At 38.7% G+C, this 23,362-nt stretch overlaps 1 protein-coding gene across 1 annotated transcript in view; it reads left to right on the forward strand.

The window, feature by feature from the left end:
• Window positions 1–21,743, forward strand: part of PNPLA2 (patatin like domain 2, triacylglycerol lipase) — a 55,746-nt gene extending 34,003 nt beyond the window's left edge. Inside the window, exons 4-9 of the mRNA XM_026668231.2 lie at window positions 4,319–4,528; window positions 6,001–6,061; window positions 8,686–8,847; window positions 12,131–12,263; window positions 15,324–15,446; window positions 16,357–21,743. Coding sequence (XP_026524016.2) covers window positions 4,319–4,528; window positions 6,001–6,061; window positions 8,686–8,847; window positions 12,131–12,263; window positions 15,324–15,446; window positions 16,357–16,621 — 954 coding nt within the window. The 3' untranslated portion in view covers window positions 16,622–21,743. The remainder of the gene's footprint in view (window positions 1–4,318; window positions 4,529–6,000; window positions 6,062–8,685; window positions 8,848–12,130; window positions 12,264–15,323; window positions 15,447–16,356) is intronic.
• Window positions 21,744–23,362: the final 1,619 nt, after the last annotated feature.

Raw genomic sequence — 23,362 nt, forward strand, 5'->3', positions numbered from 1 at the left:
CATCTTTCATTGGAAGTCAGAAACCTGGGCTGTTTCTTTGACAGCAATGAGCCATTTCCATTTCCAGTCCTTCTGCTTGAGAAGATTCTTTGAGGGTGTTAGGATTCTCATGCTTTTTCACTGTTGGCTGCATAGCCATTGTTCTAGTGTCAACGCTGTTGGTAAAGCACAGATACTAAGCAAGCCATGGCCATTCCAAGGATGATCAGCTTTATTATTCTCACATTAAAAATGGACAGCTGAAGGTTGAAAACATCTGACTGTCTAAGCCTACACAGCTATACTAAGAACTTCATGGGAGAAAAGCTAGCTAGTTAAGGCAGAAGTGAAATAGTTCCGCCTCTTAGTTATTCTGTTCTAATTCATACAGGCATACAAACAAAGAAATCTTATATTTTATTTGACTAACTTATGATCTTGCCTTTTTCCCAGGAGCTCAAGAAAATTTATGTAGCAATATTTTATTTCCTCTCAGTAAAAGCCCAATGAAATAGTTTAGAGATTATGACTGTTGTGAAATCTCCAAGTTAGCTTCTATGGCAATAGGGAAGGGCGAATACTGCAGGAAACCTTGAGTTAATGCCGGAGGGAAGAGATGAAGGTAGACAGCACATCTTTGCATTGGAATCCTAGGAGAGGCACCATTTTAAAGATGTTTGAATTGCTTTGAAGCTGCAATTCACTGGGTCTTGACTAGAAAGTGGTATAGTCTAAACAGGAACCAAAGACAGATTCATACAGGAAGTCTTTATTTAATGACTGATCGCTTAATAATCGTTTGACGTTTGATGATTTGGAAAGGGCTCCACTGCTTCCCCTCATGATCATGTGATAGTGACCTGGGTGTTTGGCAATCTATTTGTAATTACAACTGCTTGCCAAGTGCCCTGTAATCATATGATCATGGTTTGGAATCCTCTCTGTTGGGCTCCACAGAAATTTAATGGGTAAGCTAGTAGGGAAGATTGCAAGGTGCTGCTGCTGCTGCCAAAATATTTCTTTGATTAAAGTGTAAATGTAGACATTTTGAAAGGGGACAAAGGAAACTGATCTCATTGTTAGTGGAAAAATATTGGTGCAAAAGGTTTGTGTAGTGGATGTTCCAACCTTAATTGTCCAGCTAGTAGCTAACATACAGTAGTGTACTGAGTTTCCTGGAACTGGCTTTGCAGAACGTTATAGGAACATGCTAGTTGCTGGAGAACATGTTGTGCTTCTCCTTCCTCTTGCCAGTTGACTTCCACTCCACTTTGAACTTTCTTCTGTTTTTAGTATTTGTATCACTTGATACACTTGAGATTCAGTTTGGCTCTAGATAATTGTGAGTAGGAGTGACACACATGTGTTCAAAAATGACCATGTTTTTTTTTCACTTCTAGAAGGATTCGAGGTTAGGGAGAGAGTGTTTTGTTCTTAGTTGGGATCAGAGGTGTATTTATAGGCTGTTCTAGATTTGATGCAGGCAAACCTTTTCTTCTTCAGTCTCAGTAGCATTAGCCACTTAGCAACATAGTAAGCTGCTAACTCTTAAACTTCCTAACAGTGGAATAATGGAAAACCTCACCCATCTATCCACCCTGTACAATTCTCTGCCAGTAAAATCAATAATAATAAGGGAAAGCACAGGAGGCAGACTCTACATAAAAACTCTGCTTAGTCATATCTTTTTGTGGTTCCATTAAAAAAAAATAATTCAACTTGAATTACTACAGAATGAAGGGCAGGAGGAGAAGCATAAAAAGGAGTCTCGGGATATGACAACAAAACATTATTTCCAAAACACATCCCTTCTCTGCTGCACCACCATGATTGGCAGATGATCTTCCCCTAAGCTGGTGATGTATTGAAGAGGGTAACCGGTGAATCCAGAAGACTCAACCAGTTGCTTTGCCTATCACACCCAGAACATTCAAAATCTGAACAGAACCATTTCTTTAGCAGTGGGTCAGAACAGGGACAGTAGAGGAAGGATACAGATTGGTATGTATAAGCTGCTGCCAACTCGAGAATGGATGGATAATATTTTAACTCAACAGTGGGGAAAAGTTCTTACTGAGTATCTTCTGGACATGTTCTGTTCCTTCCAAAGCCCCTTAAGTACAGCATGTTATATTTTGGTCCTCTGGAGAAACACTCTCTTGATCACTGACTGGCAAACATTTTGATGTCATTGGTTACTGGATTCCAGTGGTCACTTTGGATATTTGAAATTAAAGGGATCACAGCCATTTTGGCAACTTTAGCTCATTGGTGGCTCTTTACGTTTAAGCCAGTGGTAGTCAACCTGGTCCCTACTGCCCACTAGTGGGCGTTCCAGCTTTCATGGTGGGCGGTAGGGGTTTTGTCCCTTACTTTATAAATCACCATTACTGTGGAACCGGTGGGCAGTTAGAGAAAATTTTACTACTAACAGAGATACAAAAGTGGGCACTAGGTATAAAAAGGTTGACTACCCCTGGTTTAAGCCATAGTGTTAATTCTGAAACTTTAGAATTCCAAACGGGATCTCTATTATTCAATTAACGTTACCACTTCCTGAGCTGCAAGAAGGTGAATGGAGAAGCTGACTTGCTTTTGAAGCTACCGGTAGAGCATCAATAAATAATCTCAACACAGAAAATAGGGTGATTTTTCTTGCATTTGGATATTGGGATTATGATTACTACAGACCTAGTTTTTCCATGTAAATTATTTCTCTCCAAGATGGGCATTATTTTGTTTTTCATGTGGTCATATTCCGGGCATCAGTTTTTCTATAAGAGATGAAGCCAGCAATTATCTGTATTGCATGTGACTGTATTCTGTAACGCATTAGTGCAACCCCTGATGGCATTAAACTCTTTTGTTAAAGGCCAACGGAATAGGGAACAGCCCAATAACCATCCACCCAAACAAGACAGAACTAAATGTTTGAAGAGCTGAAAGAATTATGCTGTCAGAACCTAGTGCAATTCATTCAGTGATAAATCAAATGGTGTCTCATTATAGAAAAATGAATGGCTTTGAGTCACAGATATGTATGCTGCTTCTCTGTCTGATCATCCATTGTTGAAAGAGGAAGAGGAACTTGGAAGGCTATGCTTCTGTTTAAACACATCGTAGCTGAGAGATTAATCTTGCCCACTTTGGTTTTATCTACAATTAAGAATAACTACAGTGTGGCACAACATCAAACCATGGTTGCTTGGCTACTTTCCCCCCCAATTTCAGTCTCTACTGTCCCAATGGAGGAAAAGGCTGAGGCCAGTAGAAGGGTACACAGGAATCTGAAGCTGATGCACAGTGTAAAAGTATCCTATCTCTGTATTTGTGGGAAGGAAAACACAAGGGTGTGCAGCATCTGCACAAGATAGAAAAAGCATATAGACTACTATATTTCTTTGTCTCAACTTCATTTTTGTGGCCTGGAACCTGTAGAAGAGATCAACATGAACTTTTTGTTATTTCCTGGAATATGTGAAAGGCCATGGATTAAAAAAAAAAAAGGATTTATTTATTTATTGCTTTTGTTACATAAAGTTGCTAGACATACTCTTTATTTCAGAAAAAATTCTTTCATCACTTCTTCCTCGTGTTATTATTCATTTGAGAGTAGAGAAGCTACCCAATCCTACACCCTGTTAGATAAAACAGGATTAGCAAAGATCTCACCCACTAAAATTGCAGAAATATCTAGTGATTTATTGGGGAGTAAAAAGCCCTCATTCCCTTGATTTCTTGATTCCATAATTGTACATTCCTTATCATAATGACCCAAATGATGAATTATGCGTTGTGACATGATGATGCAAGATAGGCCTTTTGCGATGTACCTTGCAGTGCAAGAGCAGATGTTTGTGTCATGACATTGCAATTAATGCTTTATCGTTTGCTCAACCTTCCCTCCTCCCAGAGGCTATTTCTCTTGATGCTCTAGTAAGCCGAACTATATATATAAAACCAAATAACTATACACACCATTGCATTTGTGACTATCTATGTACATGAGCCTCTGTGGCGCAGTGGTTAGAGAGAAGTATTGCAAGCTACTTCTGCAGCCAGCTGCCTACAATTTGGCAGTTCAAATCCTACCAGGCTCAAGGTTAACTCAGCCTTCCATCCTTCTGAGGTGAGTAAAATGAGGAGCCAGATTATTGGGGGCAATAGGCTGACTCTGTAAATTGCTTAGACAGGGCTGTAAAAGCACTATAAAGCGGTATATAAGTCTAAGTGCTATTGCTATTTAGAAATCTGAGAGAGGAAGAACAGACTTGGGACTATAAAAAAGACAGAGGAGGGTAGTGAAAAAAGCTAATGTCGTATTTTCTTTTCTTCCTAGAGGTACGTTGATGGAGGGATTTCTGACAACCTGCCTCGATATGAGTTGAAGAACACCATCACTATATCCCCTTTCTCTGGGGAGAGTGATATTTGTCCACGGGATAGTTCCACAAACATTCATGAACTCAGAATCACCAATACCAGCATTCAGTTTAATCTCCGCAACTTGTACCGGCTTTCAAAAGCCCTGTTTCCTCCAGAGCCCCAGGTGAGCCCTCCCCACTATGATGTCACACTTTGCTTTTTTTTTTTAAATTTAAATAAACTGAGAGCCAGTTAAGATTCTGAACCAAGAGTGGGAAATTCAGGTTCTAAGCTTCACTTAGGCAGTGAAGCCAACTGGGTGACTTTAGGCCAGTCACTCTCAACCTAGACTGGAAAGTTAAACAACAACAACAAAGTACTATTTTCAAGTACTAAACTGCACTGGACCAGCAAAGAAAATTATGGTTAATAATCTTCAGTAAAGAGGCCTTCATCCTATATGTCAGATTGATTCAGTATTGCTATCATTGTTTTTGTTGATTTTCTATCTTTCATAGTCCGTAGTACTTTAGGACATTCCTGATTTAGGAAGTAGCTATAATCCACTGCCAATCCCTCTCATGCATTTCCAGCACAATTTTCCTGCATTTTTATAACCGCATAATCCTCTATTGGAGGTAAGACCCTCCCCCCCCCTGTCTTTAGTGGAACAAGGAACACCTGTACTTGCCAATGCACACAGGTCACAAACAGAATTAACATGTTGAGAAAGCAGACGCAACACATGACTTTGATACCAAAGAAAATATAGATTCTTCCTGTAATGCTAGCAGAGAGATTGAAAAGAATTCCAGAGTTCAGCTTTTTCTTTAGAACAGGGGTGTTAAACTGGCATTCCACGTGCCAGATGTGTCACGTGTAGGCCACGCCCACCCCAGCTCCATGAAGTGGGGAAACGTTGCGATACAACATGTGATGGCAACATGACCCATGCTTTAGAAAGTGCTAAAGACAACTTGTTGAGCTGGCTCATGCTGAAAAGTCAAGGGACAGTAAGCCTTCAGTAGTTTGGAAACACCGAAGCTGGAGGGCAGTTGTTTCCTTCCAATGGCAGAAAAATGGGAAAAAAGATTTTTTTTTGCAGAATTGGCAGAAAGTTTGAGTTTCTTTCTTCCCCATGGAGAAAGATGACTTTCACCAATTCTCCCTTTTCACACACAGTCCCATCTCAGGATCAGACGTGAGGTGTTTATTTGGCTTTCCTGTAGCTACGCCACTCTTGTCAAGACTCTTGTCAGTTAATCGTGCCTTTTACTTTTTCCCAACTTGTCAGAGAATATGGATTAAGACCACTTTGCAAAATGAAATACTCTTTCACTTAATGCTATTTAATAGCATTTCTGTCTTTGTATAAATTCCTTAATTACCAATACAACTGGAGATGTGTTAATTTTACTGTGTTACTATCCGATCCAACCCAGTCTACAGAGACCATTGGCCACATCTGCTTGTCATGCCTAATGCAGAGGTCTCCATCGGAGATCCTTCTTTCTGCCAGGGACTACATTAGCTGGAAGTACACTTGGAGATATGGATTCTTCCCTCTGCTGAAGTCTGTTGGCATGATGGTAGTGCGGTGTTGAGATGTCTTACAACTAATTGTAAGTGGCTACATGCTGCTTTATCTCTCTGCAGGTTCTCCAAGAAATGTGCAAGCAGGGATACAATGACGCTCTTCACTTTTTGAAGAAGAATTGTAAGTTATTAATAGTTTTGCATTCTCTAGCAAAAGTGAATCTCGTGTCAGGTGTTCTGTTCACTTACTTCTAATAGAGTATTAAACAGGAAAGCCTGCCTTGCATTCCACTCATGACTGTAGTGTGTCAGGACTCTAACAAATCCACCCCCATTCAAATCATAAGTCTCTAGGCACATCTTAGAGAAAAGAAAATTGATTTATTGGAAATGGACATGTTGGTGTTAGCTGGGTACAGCTGATACTAAAATACATCATTCATTTCCCCCTTGACCCTGATCTTCCCCACACCCCCTGGATGTGTATTCTCCAATGGGACACATCCATCCCCAAGAGTCGTCAATCATTCTCTCCAATAATTTTCTTGCACTCTGACAACTTTGGGCTGCCAGGGTGATTATCTAGGCACTTAAGGAATGCACTATTTTCCCCCACTCCCTTTTTCTGGCAGCTAAAATGACCAAAGGAGTATTGTTTTAGTTGACATAGTGTATATCATCCTGTCTAGTCCCTTCTTGCTGTGTAGAAAATGTACAACTCTTGCAGTCCCTTTTAATGAGGACAACATTATTTGGATACCTGCATGGATTATATATGTTAGTGGTCAAATTTCAAAAATAAAAACTTCCCCACTAAGCCAAAAGGAAGGAGTGAATTTCCAAAACTGATATTATTGCTTATTGCTTAATTGAACTTAATTGTTCTTTTTCTATTCTATATTATTTTAAAAAAATTGACTCAATGTTTTATATGCTCTTGCACAAATCGAGATTTATTTTTAAATGAAAACTTTCTTTTTGAATGGCAAGCATCTGCAAATTTTATATTTGTGCATAAAGATACAGTAGAAAATGTTACTGTAGGTCAGCGAATTGTACACAAATTTCCTTGCAATGAATGGAAGTTGTGGAAAAGTATGGTGACCTTTTGCTGTATGGTTCATCCAAACTTATTTTTAAACCATTCTTAAAGAAATGGGGTAGTATGACCAAAATTAATTACACTGATAAAAACAGTAACAATACAATTTATATACAATTCAAATAATAGGCTGGCCAGAGGCCATAATGTAATCCCCTGGATTTTGCTGATCTCAGAAACCCTAGCGACATGCCAGTACTGAAGGACACTGTATTTTCCATATTTTTGCTATGGAGGAAGAATTTCAGACCCAACAAAGAAAACATTTTCTCTTGTTTAGCTGCCACGTAATGCGCTCTCCCAGCAGAGATGCTATCTGATTCCAGGTGCCTATGTAGTACTGAAGGAGCATCTCCTCTAACTGAAAGTCATGTTATTCTCTAGAATATGTAGAATATGCATATCAGACATTAATACAATCAAGCGAGTCCAGAAGTATTTCACGAGAAGAGTACTACACTCCTCTGCTCGCAATAGAATACCCTATATCACCAGGCTTGAGATTTTGGGCTTGGACAACCTTGAACTATGCCACCTATGGTTAGACTTAAGTGTAGCACACAAAATTATCTGCTACAATGACCTACCAGTCAATGACTACTTCAGTTTCAACCGCAACAATACAAGAGTACACAACAGATACAAACTCAATGTAAACCACTTCAAACTTGATTGCAGAAAGCACGACTTCAGCAACAGAGTGGTCAATGCCTGGAATGCACTACCAGACTCTGTTGTTACATCCTCTAACCCCCACTCCTTTAACCTCAAACTATCCACTATTGACCTCACCGCATTCCTAAGAGGTCTGTAAAGGGCATGCATAAGTGCACCATCGTGCCTACCATCCCTGTATTCTTACCACCTATTTCCTGTATTCTTACTCATGTTTATACTTATATCTATTACCTTGGAAGCGACTGACAAATCAAATAAATAAATAAAATAAAATAAAATAAATAAAACTCTTAGGTTGTCTAATTCTGTAACTGCAGTATATTGTCTTTCTCTGTAGCATCACCTAGTGGTGCAAATTTCTCATGCAACCATTTGATTCACTGAATTATTTTTAATCAAGGCATCATGCTACTTTAATCCACAAGGAGACTCATGCCATTGATCATTATATGCTGCGATTAAATAACCATAATGATATATTCTCAGTCTAATTGCCTGTATTAATTTCAAAGTTTTCTTGTGATGTCATGTCATGTCATATTATGTTATATATAGGTTTCTGTCCTCTTAGAATAGAGCTTAAAAGTCACTAATTGAATGATACTCAGCTGAATGTCCAGGTCTGATTTTTATATAAAGACAAATAATAAGCAATTGAGTTTCATCTATTTTGCTTCCAAACGGGCAAAGACAATTATACATCTGAATATCTTCTCCATCTGTATTTTTTTTTTACAGAAGGACCTACACATACTAGCAGTTCGATGCTTATAAAACACAGAATATTTATACAGAAATGCCAAGATTCATTTTAAAAGCTACTTTGGTTTGTGGCTGTTCAACCTATTTTTGTCTGGCTGCTTCTTGTCCTCTACTTATGTCACATAATAATCAACAAGATGCAAAAGGTTGTTTCTATCTGCTACTGCCAGGTTCCCCAAGGTGAAATGGTGAAGAGAAGATAATCTAACAGTCTAATGTTTTCTGGTGAATTCACGATTCTGCTACCTATCCTTTTTCTCTAGCTCTCCTCCAAAGACCTCCTCTCCCTCTGCTGGTCATTAGTGGTGCTGAGGAAACAGACTCTGAGAAAGAAAAGGATGAGGACGATCAGCTGCAAGAAAGTGCTGAACTGGCAGAAGCTAAAGAACACATCCTGGAACACTTGCCTCCAAAACTGAACCAAGGTAAGATCTTTCGTTGGAGGGGAAAGTTGCTGTATTGCTTTGTCCCCAATTTAACTGAGCTGTTCACGTTCTAGGTCAGTTTTACCTGACTTGGCCCTCCTCCAAATCCATTGACTTCAACTCCCAGAATTACCAGCAAGCATGGCTAGCTATTGCTGAGAATCCTGACAGTTGAAATCTACACATCTGGAGGGCATGGAATGGCTGTAACGTGTATGCTTTTTAAAGAACCCGGGTAAGTGGATTTTTTTTTTTAAAAAAATGTCCACATGTAGACATAGTCATTGCTCTTAGAGGAGGACAAAGGAGTTCATATAATTCCTGCCCCAATCTTCGTTCGAGATAATCACAGACCAAATTTAAAATCCTGGCTCTGTTGAGGAGATGGACAGCTCATTGATTTTAACTACATCATTTGGTTATTGGAATACAAGTTTTCAGGATCACCAATTGGTGTTGTTAAATCAAAGAACTGTCAGTTTCATTAAGGGAGTACTGTTGAAGCTGTGAAGAAGCTGTGAACTTGCAAGATGTTTGTGAACATAAGAGATCCAGTTTGGTATAGTGGTGAAGATGCTGACCTAGAAACAAAGAGATTCTGAGTTTTAGATCCAGATTGATCTTGACAGACTAGAACACTGGGCCGTATCTAACAAAATGAAATTCAATGTAGAGAAAAGTAAAGTCCTACACTTAAGTAAGAAAAACCGAATATACACATATAAACTGGGTGAAACTAAGCTCAATAGCAGTAACCGTAAGAGAGATCTTGGAGTCTAAGTGGACAACCAACTAAATATGAGCCAGCAGCGTGCAGCAGCAGCCAAAAAAGCTAAGTTGCATTAACAGAGGGATACAATCAAGATCAAGTGAGGTACTAATACCGCTCTATAAAGCCTTTGTAAGACTACACCTAGAGTACTGCATCCAGTTTTGATCACCATACTATAAAAAAGATGTTGAGACTCTAGAAAAAGTACAGAGAAGAGCAACCAGGATGATTAAGGGACTGGAGACTAAGGCATATGAAGAACGGTTACAGGAACTGGGCTTGGCTAGTCTGGTGAAGAGAAGGACCAGGGGAGACATGATAGCAGTGTTCCGATATTTGAGGGGCTGCCACAGAGAGTAAGGGGTCAAGCTATTTTCTAAAGCACCTGAAGGCCAGACAAGGAATAATAGATGGAAACTGAACAAGGAGAGATTTAACCTGGAAATAAGGAGAAACTTTCTGCCAGTGAGAACTATCAACCAATGGAACAGCTTGCCCTCGGAAGTTGTGGGAGTGTCATCACTTGACACTTTCAAGAAGAGATTGGACTGCCATTTGTCAGAAATGGTGTAGGGTCTCCCGCTTGGGCAGGAGGTTGGACTAGATGACCTACAAGGTCCCTTCCAACTCTGATTATCTGTTAAATCTGTTAGGACTCCTTTAGCCATGAAAGCCAGCTGGGTGGCTTTGGGCCAGTCACTCTCTCAGCTCAGATCATTTCATAGGATTGTTGTGGGGAGAGAAGGAAGCAGTATTAAATATTTTTTCTACCGTATATTTTAAGAAGGCAAGATAAACATTTGATGATGATAATTATCCAGACTTGAATTTCACTGAACAACGATTAGATTAAAGAAGATTCATTACTAGAAATAAAATATTTAAGGATATAGAATGGAAAAAAGTCAGAAAAATTATGAAAATGGAAGACCGAAAACAGTTGTAGAAATAAAAGAAATTCAGATAGCAATTCTAAATATAAACGAAAAAGTGGGTATGAAGTATAGAAATGATAATTTGGTTCATTAATAACAACAGAACCAGTACAGGTCAACACTAAAATAGACAATGAACTGGCCTCTCTTAACAGGAGTATAAGAGAAAATTATGGCCTATGCAGAATTTTTAGTAGAAAGACAAAGACTGCTAGCATTAAGAGTAGCATTAAGACCTGGTATCTATAATGAAGTATGTGAATGAGGCGCTTGCAAGGATTAAAATAACATTTATCAAACAGACCAATCAGCTCTCCTACAGTACAGCAGTGGTGGTTATAAAAGAACTATGTATTGTCATTAGAAAACCCAAATCAAAATCATATTCAATCCAGGGGTGGGTTTCTACCGGTTCTGTCCACCTCTGTAGAACCGGTAGCTCTGAAGAGCAGCAGGCTTAGAACCAACCGGTTCTATGTCTGCAGATGTTTTTGCCCACCCACCTGCCCGGGCTCTTACCTGACCTTTTTTCCTGCTTTTTCAACTTCAGCTGCTGTGGGAGGCACAGCTGCAGTTTAAAAAGCAGGAAAAAAGTGCTTTTTGAAGGCTGCTTCTCTACACACAGCGTGCTGATGACGATTTACAGGCGTGCGCGGTGCAGCGTGCAGGGAAGCACATCGTAAATCACTGAACCTCGTAAATCACTGAACCGGTAATTAACCCTGTCGGATCCCACCCCTGGATGATCAGACTGGAGGCCCAGATAAAGAAACTAAGATCAGATGCAAGTAATTTAAACAAAAGACCAAACATTGGAGAATGTAAGGATCAAGAGAAGCCTAATGAGAAAGTATTGGCTTAGCACCAGAAAACTGAACACAATGAGGCACAAATCATCCAATTAAAGCAAAATCAGTTATTTCAATCATACCAGAGGCTACCAAAGTAGACAGTAGAAATTCTGAAAATGGAAAACCAAACAAAAAGGAAATAATCCAGTTTTGGGAAATTCAAAAAATAAAAATGCTGGGTGGACCAAAGAATTTGAAGATGAATTTAGTAAAAATCAAATGGAAGAACTAGTGACAACAAAAATGATTAAAATTGAGTGAAAAGGATTAAAAATTGGACATGTCCTGGAAATGATCATCTAATTAAAGCTAAGCAACTTAATGAAGTATTGCATCATCAGTGCTTACTTAATGATAGTAAAATATATCTGATTCAAAAGGACCCAGCGAAAAGGACAATAACAGGAAACTACACCAATATACATCAATTCAGTTAAAGAAAAATTCTAGCTATTGATTCTTAGTTAACTTTTCCTTTGTTTAGAATCTGATGATGTAGTAATAGGAGTACCATTTACCAGTAAGTCATGGATATTTGCAAATTTGGGGAGGGTTTATAACAGACAAGGTAAGGCTTAGCATTGAGGAATAAAATCTTTTGCAACTGGATTGGAAGTGCAACAATTAAATGCAATAAATGGTCGATTTTTTTAAAAAAAAATATCCGTTTCTGTCCCCAAAACTTGGCAGGGGATTTTGATTTAAAATACTTTCTCCATCTGCAGCACTTTTGGAAGCCTGTACTGAGAGGAAGGGATTATTCACTTGCATTGCCAATCTTCTACCAGTACGTTTGGCCTCTACTTTGATGCTACCATATACCCTTCCTCTGGAGTCTGCTCTCTCCTTTACAGTCAGGTATGTTCTGAATTTCCTTCTGAGACTGTGTGGTGAAAAAACATTAGTAGGATTTGCATTGGATGTTAAATGCATTTACAGCAGTCATCTTAAAAATAATTAGTATTTAATTGCATTTCTTTCCAATAAAGTAGAGGTAGAATACATTTAGATGAAATTCCTGTCAGTGGCATCTTCTTTGGTATACTTAGAATGAACCAGAATTCACATTTTAAGATTTTGCGGTGAGAGAGTTTTGATTCCTTCTGGGTTGTAAATTTTGAAATGATACAGGTAATTCCTTAGAGAAAAGGCTTTCCTGCCAGTAAATTTAAATTTGGGTGTAACTGTTCAATTTAAAGTGTAACTTTGTGAGGCAGTGCTTATCTCACTGCAAGGCAAAATCATATTTTTTATGCTGCAAAATGGGTGTTTATTTTGATTACCTGTCATCAAGTCGGTGTTGACTCTTAGTGACAACATAGACAATTTTTTTCTCTAGGACAGTTTGTTCCCAGCCCTGGCCAATTTTTATTTCTATAGCATGTCACAGGAAAAAAAAAAAGCTTGCATCATTTTGCATATCTTGGCGTCTGAATATTTTCTCTTTCAAGGCTTTCTCATTTAACAACAAAAACACAACTACAAAAGAAAAATTAACAACCAATTAAAGGAGCATCTAGCTCTTGTATCAAAATCTCTGTAAAAGGGTCTTGATTTGCCTTTTGATGCAGTAAGGCAACAAAGCAGACTATAGTCGTTATTTTTCATATGATTTCTCTTCTTTGTTTAATGCTATATATCTTTTTGTATTGTTTTAGTATTGGAGAGAAAGGAGGGGGAACAAATAAAAAGGAAACAAGGAAAAGAACAGTAGCATAGATGGTATAGATAGGAAATGATTCAGCCTACTTTTAAACACCTCATTAAACATTGGCCATATGGAATAATACTGATCAATCTTTCTATTACATCAGAGAGAACTAAGTCATAATCAGACAGCAAACACATAATGGCAATCCAATATTTTAAATTTTGAGTCATGCTTTCTTGCCAACATTGAAGAATAGCTTGTTTTGCTGATCCCCACTTGAAAAATAATAATTTTTGATTTCATGATACATTCTAAGTTTTATATACATAATTAAAAATGCATTCACTTCTTTAATCTGTGTTGAATTTTGTAACACCATGTTATCAAGGATCATAATATATAATATTTTTAAGACCTAACATGGAATATACCAACTCTTTATTCCACTGCTTTTGCAAATCTTAGCGATGCTCTTTAATTGATTATAAAACACTATAGCCTTTAGAATAATCCAAAATGTTTTATCTGATTGATTAAATGCCATCAATTGTATTAATTGTTAGCAACCACATAGATAGTTTCCTCAGAATGGTCTGTCTTCAGCTGGACCTTGTTGGTTTCTCAGTGTATATTCATTGACTTTATAATCATATTTATCCGCCTTGTTTCTGGTCATCCTCCTTTTTTTTTTTTCAACTTTTCCAAGCAACATGGACATCACAATATTGTTGGATTCTGGAAAGGCTTAGTGGCCTCTGTGACAGCTAAAGTTTCATCCAGATAGTCTCTAACCTGATGCACACAGAGACATGTGTTTGACTTTATTTTTTCTTCAGAACAATTAATACATGGCCCATTGCTGGAAATGGTATTCCAAATCCTTTGCTGTGGTTGGATTATTTCTTGTCCAAAAAAGTTGTAGTTATTAGGACTTTTCTGGATGAAAAGGTCAGTTAAGATAGTCCGTCCTAAGTGCCTTATGCATCCTGATATATTAATATATGGGGGTGGGTGGGGTTTTCTACCAATATGGGAGGCAGTTGCACTGACGCTTGCAATGGGAAGATTAGGAGGATGCTTGAGATGATTGCCAGCAAGTGATCTTCATGCTTGCAAGTCTCAGGATACTGTTTGGCTTTCTGAAACCAATGCCTGCTTGTTTTCAAAGGCAGAATTATGCTGAAGAAGTCTATGGGTTGGATCATCCTTGCTACTTTATAAAAATCAGGATAATAATAACCATCACAGGCTGGTTTTTTTGTTGAAAGGACATCTGGCATGCATTGAGATAGCCCCAAGAGTGTCCAGTCCCTTGATCTAACAAATAGTATTCATTGTTTCTTATGACTTTTAGAAGAAAGGGGAAGACAATGGGACAATTAACGGTGAGATCAAAAAAATTACTGAACAGACCTGGAAAGAGCTACAAATTGTTCTTGGAGAGAGGTCACAAAGTTTTTGAGGTTACCTGACTAACTTTGCAGTTACACGGGGAGAATGCTATGGGGAAGTAGCTTCTATACAGTGTGTAATGACCTTTCCAATTCTGGGGACCAGTTCTCATGTGAGCACTGTTTTTAGATGCTTAAAGGATTACAAGTTTTAGTTGGCATGTGCTGTTTGAAGAATTAACATATTTCTTTGGGATTGCTCATCACAGCTTTGTGCATCATATAATCTGCAGCCCATGGTTTTCAGTGGACATTAATTAGTTATATATTCTGCCTAATATTAGAATCATTTTGAAAAGCAGTTATTGGGGTGTGTTCTTCCAAGAATCATCCACTTGATCTCTGTGGATGCTGGACTAGATAGAATAGATCTTTGGTCTTTTCTAGCACAGTGAAATGCATGCACTTTTATGTATGCACTTCCTATTGATACAAATTGGCAATAGTAATAGCAACAACACTTAAGACTTATATACTACTTTACAGTGCTTTACAGCAGTTCTAAGTGGTTTACAAAGTCAGCATATTGCCCCCAACAATTTGGGTCCTCATTTTACCCAACTCAGAAGGATGGAAGGCTGAGTCAATCTTGTGCCTGGTCAGATTCGAACTGCCAAACTGCAGTCAGCTGGCAGTCAGCAGAAGTAGCCTGCAGTACTGCACTCTAACCATTGCGCCACCGTGGCTCAATCCTGGGATGATTAGTTAAAAATTTCAGTAAAGTGCTTGAACCTGGGGATACTGTACTTGAGCTTTTACAATATTGGAACAATTTTTCCCCAATTAATACTTGTGCATTGTACTTGCCGTATTTAGGTTGCTTGAATGGCTGCCAGATGTTCCAGAGGACATCAGGTGGATGAAAGAACAGACACGGAAAATCTGTCATTATTTCATAAGAAAAGCCAAGAAAAAACTAGGAAGTCACCTTTCAGCCAGGTAGGATTGTTGCTTCTTATATTGCATTTCTGATGATACTGAAATGTGAGGCACAATACAATGTTTTTATATCACTAATGCCGTAACATTCTTGAATTGGGAGATTTTGCAATTGGATTTGCCCATGCTTCGAAAATAGTGCCTTTGGATTCTGTTCCAGGTTTGCATGATTAAGGGGTCATGTTTGTTTGCCTTGTTCTTAAAGCCAGAGTCTGCTGGAGTGGAATGGAATATGAACCCAAGTAAGTATAATGAGCAAATAAAAAACAAACATATTCCCCAGAATAATATTGAATATAGCTGTGTTTCTATCATCTCTATGGCAGAGGTGTCAAACTCACGTTGTCATGGCGTTGTCATGGTGGCTCATGGGCTGGGAGTTTGACAGGACTGCTCTATGGTCTCTATCATGGCACTCAAGCCTTGAATTGCCCTTTCTCTAAAGGCTGAGTGCTTTAAAAACCTCAGCCTATGTGCCTGTGATTATTTTTTTGTGGTATAGTTATTGCTGCTTTAATATTTAATGTATTGTTTATTTTTATTTTGTGCTATTGTTTAAGCTTGTGGATTTATGGATTTTAATTTCTCCTAATGGGCCAAGAAAACAGGACCAGAATAGCCAGAGGGTGTCAGTAGTGAGATCCTCAGGGACAAATATTCTGTTGCTCACTTCCATCTCTCTGCAACCTTAGCTCATCTGGCTGTTTTGTGTGTGTGTGTGTGTCAGTCATTGCATGATGCAAAGGGGCAATTTCAATGGGATGTGTACTGTATCTTTCTCTCCTTCTTTCTCCTTCTCCATTGCACTTCCATTTTTATTTATGTGTCAACATTGGAAACCCAAATACGTTAAATAATATTTACCAAAATAGCATGGTAAACTTTAATTCTCCCTCTCTTTCTCTCTTAGGCTATACTATCATCTTGAACTCCGAAAAACACAGAGTTTACCTATCCCTTTGGGCACTGCTTATGGGGAAGCATTGCCAAAATGGCTCAGGAACAGTCTCTCGCTAACAGACGTTATGACAAAATGGGAAGAATACCAGCGCCAGCTGATGCTAGGGCTGTTCTGCATCAATGTGGACCTGCAGGCCTCCATCTTCCCATCAGAAGGGCTGCAGATGAGACATCCACCAGCAAGCTGCACGGAAGAGACCTTTCAGCTCTTTTAATATAATTGTCCGAATCTGGTTGGGGAAAAGAGGGTGGGCAGTGGTTGCATTCAGCAGTTTCCTAATGGAACTCTTTAACAATCACAGAGGGATTTCTCCTCCCCTCACAATTCAGACAGGATACTGATAACAAAATAGGTAATTGTGCCATAACTAAGCAGGTGACTGGCACAAGGTAAATACCCATCAAAAGGTGTTGGGTGTTGCATATTTTCTGGGAGACAGTGGTATAAATAACTTGACAACTGCAACAAAAATGGTTGATGCTTGGGCGGAATTGAAAAGAATTTTATTCAGGGCACCTCTTGAACTGTTTATAATAAGAAGACTGGGGACATCATCGGGACTCTAGCTTTTGTTTTAATCCACTTTGCTTTAAATCAGTATTGCAACATGCTTTTGTTCTTAAAGACTTGAGTCCTCTGGGATCATCCTTCTCTGTGTTATGATGCATTAAAAGCCAGCAAGAGCTACCAAATTAGCTCTTAAACCAAATGCAGTCCTAAATTTTCACTTTAAGTAGAGACTCCTTATAATTCCTGTACTGTTTTCTTGTAAATTTGTCATATATAAGGAATGCAGCTAACCTTTATACTACCTGGATTCATGGCCTACTGCACGGGTGTCAAACTTGTGTTGTCACGGTGTTGTCACATGACGTATTGGGACTTCCCCCCCTTCACTAAACCAGGTGGGGGTGGGGCCAGCATGTGACACATCCAGCCTGTGGGCCCTGAGTTTGAACCCCCCCCCCCAGCCTATTGTCTTCTAGATCCTTCTATTCTCGAGAGATGAGAAAAAATTAGAAGTCTTGAAATATGTACTTAAGTCACATCTCATTTGGATGCACTATTATTTCCCTGCTTCCCAGTAATTTTAACTAGCTTAAATCTTAACTTGTACGGTTGCAGAAGAATGTCAAGAAGGATAGATGGAAGCAACAGCTAAGTCAGTGTAATGTATGTTTTGAAATGGTTTGTGACTGACTGGATCAGTTGGCTATTTGAGAAAGAAGGAAAGGGCTTTTGATTCCAGCTGCAAAGGAATATGAAGCTCTTAAAATCCAGAAGCCAAAATATATTCTGATCTAAATGGATTTAAGTTGGTTTGTGGGATCCACATCATTGGTGTCAGTAGTGAATGTGGCCCCTTTGGAATGTTGTTGATTGCTCAGCAGAATTGTGGAAATTAATTGTCTTGCACTGAGATGGAAATAAGCAGGGTCTGAAGTTGAAGGCCTGAAAGAAGGTAATAGTTTTGCAGTTATTGAATGTTACAGTATTGCATAAAGAGGAGGAATAGGGTTGGCTCGTAAGTCAGCTGAGCAAAATTGTTCCCCCCACCCCTTCCAAGCACTTTTTCTCAGATTATAGAAATTGATTGACTGGTTTGTCACCTGAGACTAATGTTGTGTGCTGAGAGTGACTATTCCAAAGTCATCCAGCTGGTTTTCATGCCTAAAGTGGGATTAAAATTCACAACCCCTGGTTTCTAGGCAGGTCCCTTTTCTCACAGCCCCATACCAACTATCTTGGGTCTATTGTTAATGATCACCAGCACCATATTTGACCATGGGTCCTCAAACTTGGCAACCTTAAGACTTGTGGACAAGTTGCCAAGATTGGAGACCTCTGCACTAGACCAAACTGGCTCTCTGCTGAACAAAATTGAATGTATATTTTATTTCAATCTTTTCATGCTAAACCAGTGGAGTTAGTTCCTTCAATTGCTGTGAAAAAAAATGTTGGTAGGTTAATACAGAAGTATTTTCCCCTTCACACATAGCACAAGAAGCATCTCTGGTATATCCATTTATCCATTTTTCCCCAAGCCTTCTTTACGGCAGTTACCTATTGCCATTAAGCACTCTGGTTAATGCACAACCCTTTTTTTTACAGCCCCATACCAACTATGTTGTGTCTATCATTAATGATCACCAGCACCATATTTGATCTCATCATTCACTGCTGTTGTCATTTTCTTCCTACTACTGTATGTATAGCATGGCAAATATTCTGCATCAATGGCAGAAAGCAGAAGCTGCACTCGTATAGCGATACTGGCACATTTTTAGTCACTGTGTATGAGGCTATATGCAGAGTGCTTGCTATGATTTTATATTATAGACTGAAGTGTTTGATGCTGCAGGAAAAAAAGTTTGGGTATGTTTTTGGATAAAAACGATTGGTTTTCTTTGCACTTTAATGACATTTGTTTTTCTCCTAGTACAGAACTATCTGTTAAATTCCAAAGACAACACAATGGAAGGAAGGAGAGGGAGACATAATGATTGCTTAGAAATAAGTTAATAGTAATAGAAATTTAAATGCTACCAGAGAACAAAAAGGATAAACCTGAGTAGAAATGCTTTATTATATAGTGTATTTGTTCTCTTAGTAGACTGCAACAGACTACTAACTTTAAGTATTATGAGCAGGAAGTGGTTCTATATTAGCAAATATTAAAAATCAGTTGGGAATGAAGTGATTTTAAAAATAGGCTCATGGCCAGGAAAAAAAAAATCCTTTGCTGTCTATACTCATTTGGCACAAGGGCCTGTTTTGAATCTCTGCACCAGTATTTCCTTTTACACATCCCTGGGAGAAGTGGAGCTATGAAGAATGAATATTTGCAACAGGCAGGATGGGAGTAGTCATCAAGTTTGGCAATGAATAGTGGTTCTCCTATGCGTTAAATAAGTACTTAGGGTGGCAAGAGCACACTGTTTTATCTGCTAATATTTCCTTTAATGTAAGCAGCAGTAGCAAATTGCAAAACATTCAGAGCCCTTTCACAGAATCCATTTCCTGGTCTGGAATTCACTATTGAATTTTGATAATTTATTCCATGTTACTATGTTTGGATAAGGAAGTACAGCAGCCATCAACTCTTAGTGCAGAGGAAGAGAAAGGATCCATTTTCTTCACTAATATTAAAATGAAGAGGCTGGGTCAAGGTAGACTTCTTTTTTTTTTTTTGAGGAAGAAATGCTGTTTAAATTGCTTTGGATTGAGCTGTCACATACAAAGATTCATGCCTTCCATATTTAATTACAAGTAGGATATAAAATAAATGAAGACAGGAGATATGCAAAATTGAAGTGTTTCCTCTAGAAGCAATGACTCTTAATATAAAAGTTCTGAGCAACCGATCTTTTATAAAACTCTGCTGAGGAAGGAATCTTCCTCTTATCTTAACCCAAATAAGTTCCATAGGTATTGCATTACCTCAGCTTTCCCACATAAAATACAACAGTGCCTAGATACTTTCCCTTGTTAAGCACACACTTGTCTGCTTATTCTGCAAAGTAGCCTCTGTTGGAGGAAAATATTCTTGTATCATGAAATAGCTGGAAGAGTATGATTTTGCTTTTGAATTCTAATAGGCACCAAAGTTCCCCCCGCTTACAACTATAATGTGAATGTCATTTGTTGTCTTTTAGATTAAAATGTGCCAGTGTTTGCATGTCTTTAACCACTAAGTTATTCAACACTGTATTCTATTTTGAAATGTATTGCACAATTATATAGTCTTTTTTTAAAAAAAAAAATTGTAAGCTGCTATTGCTGCTTCAAATGCAGCCATTGTAATGCTGGGATTCTATTTGTTGCTAGTACACTGCACTGTAATTTAGACAGCCCTCTTTTTAACTAACTTTCCTGTGTGAAGATAATCAGGATTTTAAAAATAGTTGGTTTTATAAAACAAAATACAAAATGTTTAATTTTATATGTTAATGTTAAAAGGGTAAGTTCAAATGTTAGTGCCAAAAACTGATATTGCAATATGTACTGGAATTTCACAACAAAAACATACACAGACATTTTCTTTTAATTCTAAAACTTTAAAGTAGTGTAAGCAATGCTCCCAACTGATTTTAATTCATAATAAAAAGAAAATAGAAGCTAGATCCAACAAAGTACCCACAGGGTAAAGCCAACCAGTCCAGCTCTAATTTCTTTAATAATAATAGTAATAGTAATAACAACAACAATAATAATGGCATCAGATTTGAAACTCTGGAACAAAAATGTAACAACTTATATCACCTTGTTTGACTTGGCAAATAGAAATTTGGTCAAGTTGAAAAGCAGCATTTGATTACATCAGAAGCTGATGAAAGTTGCACAGTTTAAGATTCCACAGTGCCTTTTTTAAAGAAAGCCAAACAATTTATAGCTTGCTGCTGCTATTATCTTTATGGGCATCTATAGTAGTCCTCAACTTATAACCACATTTGAGATCAGAATTTCTATTACTAAGCATTGCGATTGTTAAGTGAATCGTGCCTAATTTAATGACCATTTTGTCTTGGTTGTTAAGTGAGTCACCTTAATCAGTAAGTGAATCATGCAGTCATTAAAAAAAATCTGGCTTCCCCCATTGACTTTACTGGTTGGAAGCCAGTTGGGAAAGTCACAAACGATGATTACGTGATCCAAGGATGCTGCCATTGTCATAAGTACATGCTGGTTGCCAAGAGGCCCTATTTTGATCATGTAACCACGGGGATCCTGCAATGGGTGTAAGTGCAAGCATTAGTCATAAGTCTCTTTTTTTCAGTGCCACAGAAATCTCAAAAGTTCCTAAATGAATGATTGTAAGTTGAGGACAATCTGGATTCCTCTGCTATTCTCATTCTGACCAGCCTTCTTGGATTCTCTAATAGTTTGTAAGTTGTTGACACTACTAAGGCTGAGCTAATCATTGTGAGAAGCAATCGATTTGCCTTTCCCTGATGTTAAGCCATAGTAAATCCAACATGCCAAATAAAAAATCTCTGCAAAAAATGCACTCTGTAAGAAAAAAGAAAATTCAACTTAAGAACTCAATTGTATTTAGGGAGTGGGAGATGATCATGATCTGATGCTGTTGGTCAAATTGCAATAGCTCATTTTTAGCACTTGGAACTAAAATAAAGACCTGTATTATTTAGTAGCATTAGGAAAGCAATAAATACAGTGAGGAAAACTAATCAAGCATTATAATAGTCATTCTTGAGTTAATTTTCTTCATGTTTTGCATTATCCATGCCCTTAGTTCCTTTCTTCTATGTGTTTTACTGGAAATGTGCTATTTATTCTTTTAAAATGTATCTCTAATAAAATACTTTCTAAACTTATTGAACTGAAATGTGAGTTTGCATTTATTCACGCTTTGTGTAGCCACAGTCAGCCGATACTTTCTGAAAATCAGGTTTTTTTGATCCAGTTGGCAAGAGGCAAACCAGATGGATCCAAGATGCCTTCTTTGATCTGCAGTCCTGCACTATGCTCACAGTTGCTCTTGCTACACAGTCACCCATTAGGCCTTACAGCCACAGATATCACTCAGTTTCACTGGATTCCTCATCAAGTCACTATTGCCATGTTATTCCTAAGTTTACATTAGCCATGAAGATCAAATAGTGAATGCAGGAATTCCTCCTGACTGAAGTTGTGGATGATACTAAGCTGGCAGGAATAGCTAATATCCTAGATTAGGGGTGTCAAACTCAAGGCCCGGGAGCTGGATCCAGCCCGCGAGGTGCTTAGATCTGGCCCACGGGGCCACGCTGGAAACAGCAAAGGACTGGCCCCTAGTGTCTCTGCCAGTGAAAACGGAGCTTGGGAGGGCTATGTGAGACCCTCCCGAGCTCCGTTTTTGCTGGCAGAGGGCTGCTGCAGGAGGCCATTGCAGCTGCAAACGGAGCTCAGGAGGCTGTTCTCACTGGTAGAGCACTCGGGTCACCATAGGCATCTCCGACATGAATGACGTCGAGCTGGCCACGTCCACCCTGGCCACGCCCACCCTGGCCCTGCAAGGTCAAACACAACCCTGGTGCAGCCCTCAATGAAATTGAGTTTGATACCCTGCCTTGGATGATAGCCTCAAGATCCAGATGGATCTTGACAGACATGAACACTGGACTCTAGCTAACAAAATGAAATTCAACGTACAGAAAAGTAAAGTCTTACATTTAGGCAAGAAAAACCAAAAGTACACATATAGGCTGGGTGAAACCAGGCTCAATAGCAGTAACAGAGGGATCTTGGAGTCTTAGTGGACAACCAGCTAAATATGAGCCAGCAGTGTGCCAAAAAAGCCAATACAAACCTAAATTGCATTAATGGGGATACAATCAAGATCAAGTGAGGTACTTATACCACTCTATAAAGCCTTAGTAAGACCACATCTAGAATACTGCACCCAGTTTTGGTCACCACGCTATAAAAAAAGATGTTGAGACTAGAAAAAGTACAGAGGAGCAACCAGGAAGATTAGGGGACTGGAGACTAAAACATGAAGAACGGTAACAGGAACTGGGCATGGCTAGTCTAGTGAAGAGAAGGACCAGGGGAGACAGGATAGCAGTCTTCCAATATTTGAGGGGCTGCAACAGAGAGGAAGGGATCAAGCCATTTTCCAAGGCACCTGAAGGCCAGACAAGGAATAATGGATGGAAAATGATCAAGGTGAGATTCAACCTAGAAATAAGGATAAATTTTCTGACAGAACAATCAACCAATGGAACAGATTGCCTTCAGAAGTTGTGGGAGCTTCATCACTGGAGGCTTTCAAGAAGAGATTGGACTACCATTTGTCAGAAATGGTATAGGTTCTCCTGCTTGGGTGGGGGGTTGGACTAGATGACCTACAAGGTTCCTTCCAACTATTAATCTGAGGTATTTTAATTGCTAGACTTTTCCAATCTGAGAAGTGACGGGTGATAAGCTAGAGTAGGTGTGTATTTGGGCTTCA

This window comes from Notechis scutatus, chromosome 1 (assembly GCF_049901735.1).
Source record: "Notechis scutatus isolate UNSWTSFEM ecotype Mainland chromosome 1, rNotScu1.2, whole genome shotgun sequence".
In the NCBI taxonomy this organism is placed as follows: Eukaryota; Metazoa; Chordata; class Lepidosauria; order Squamata; family Elapidae; genus Notechis; species Notechis scutatus.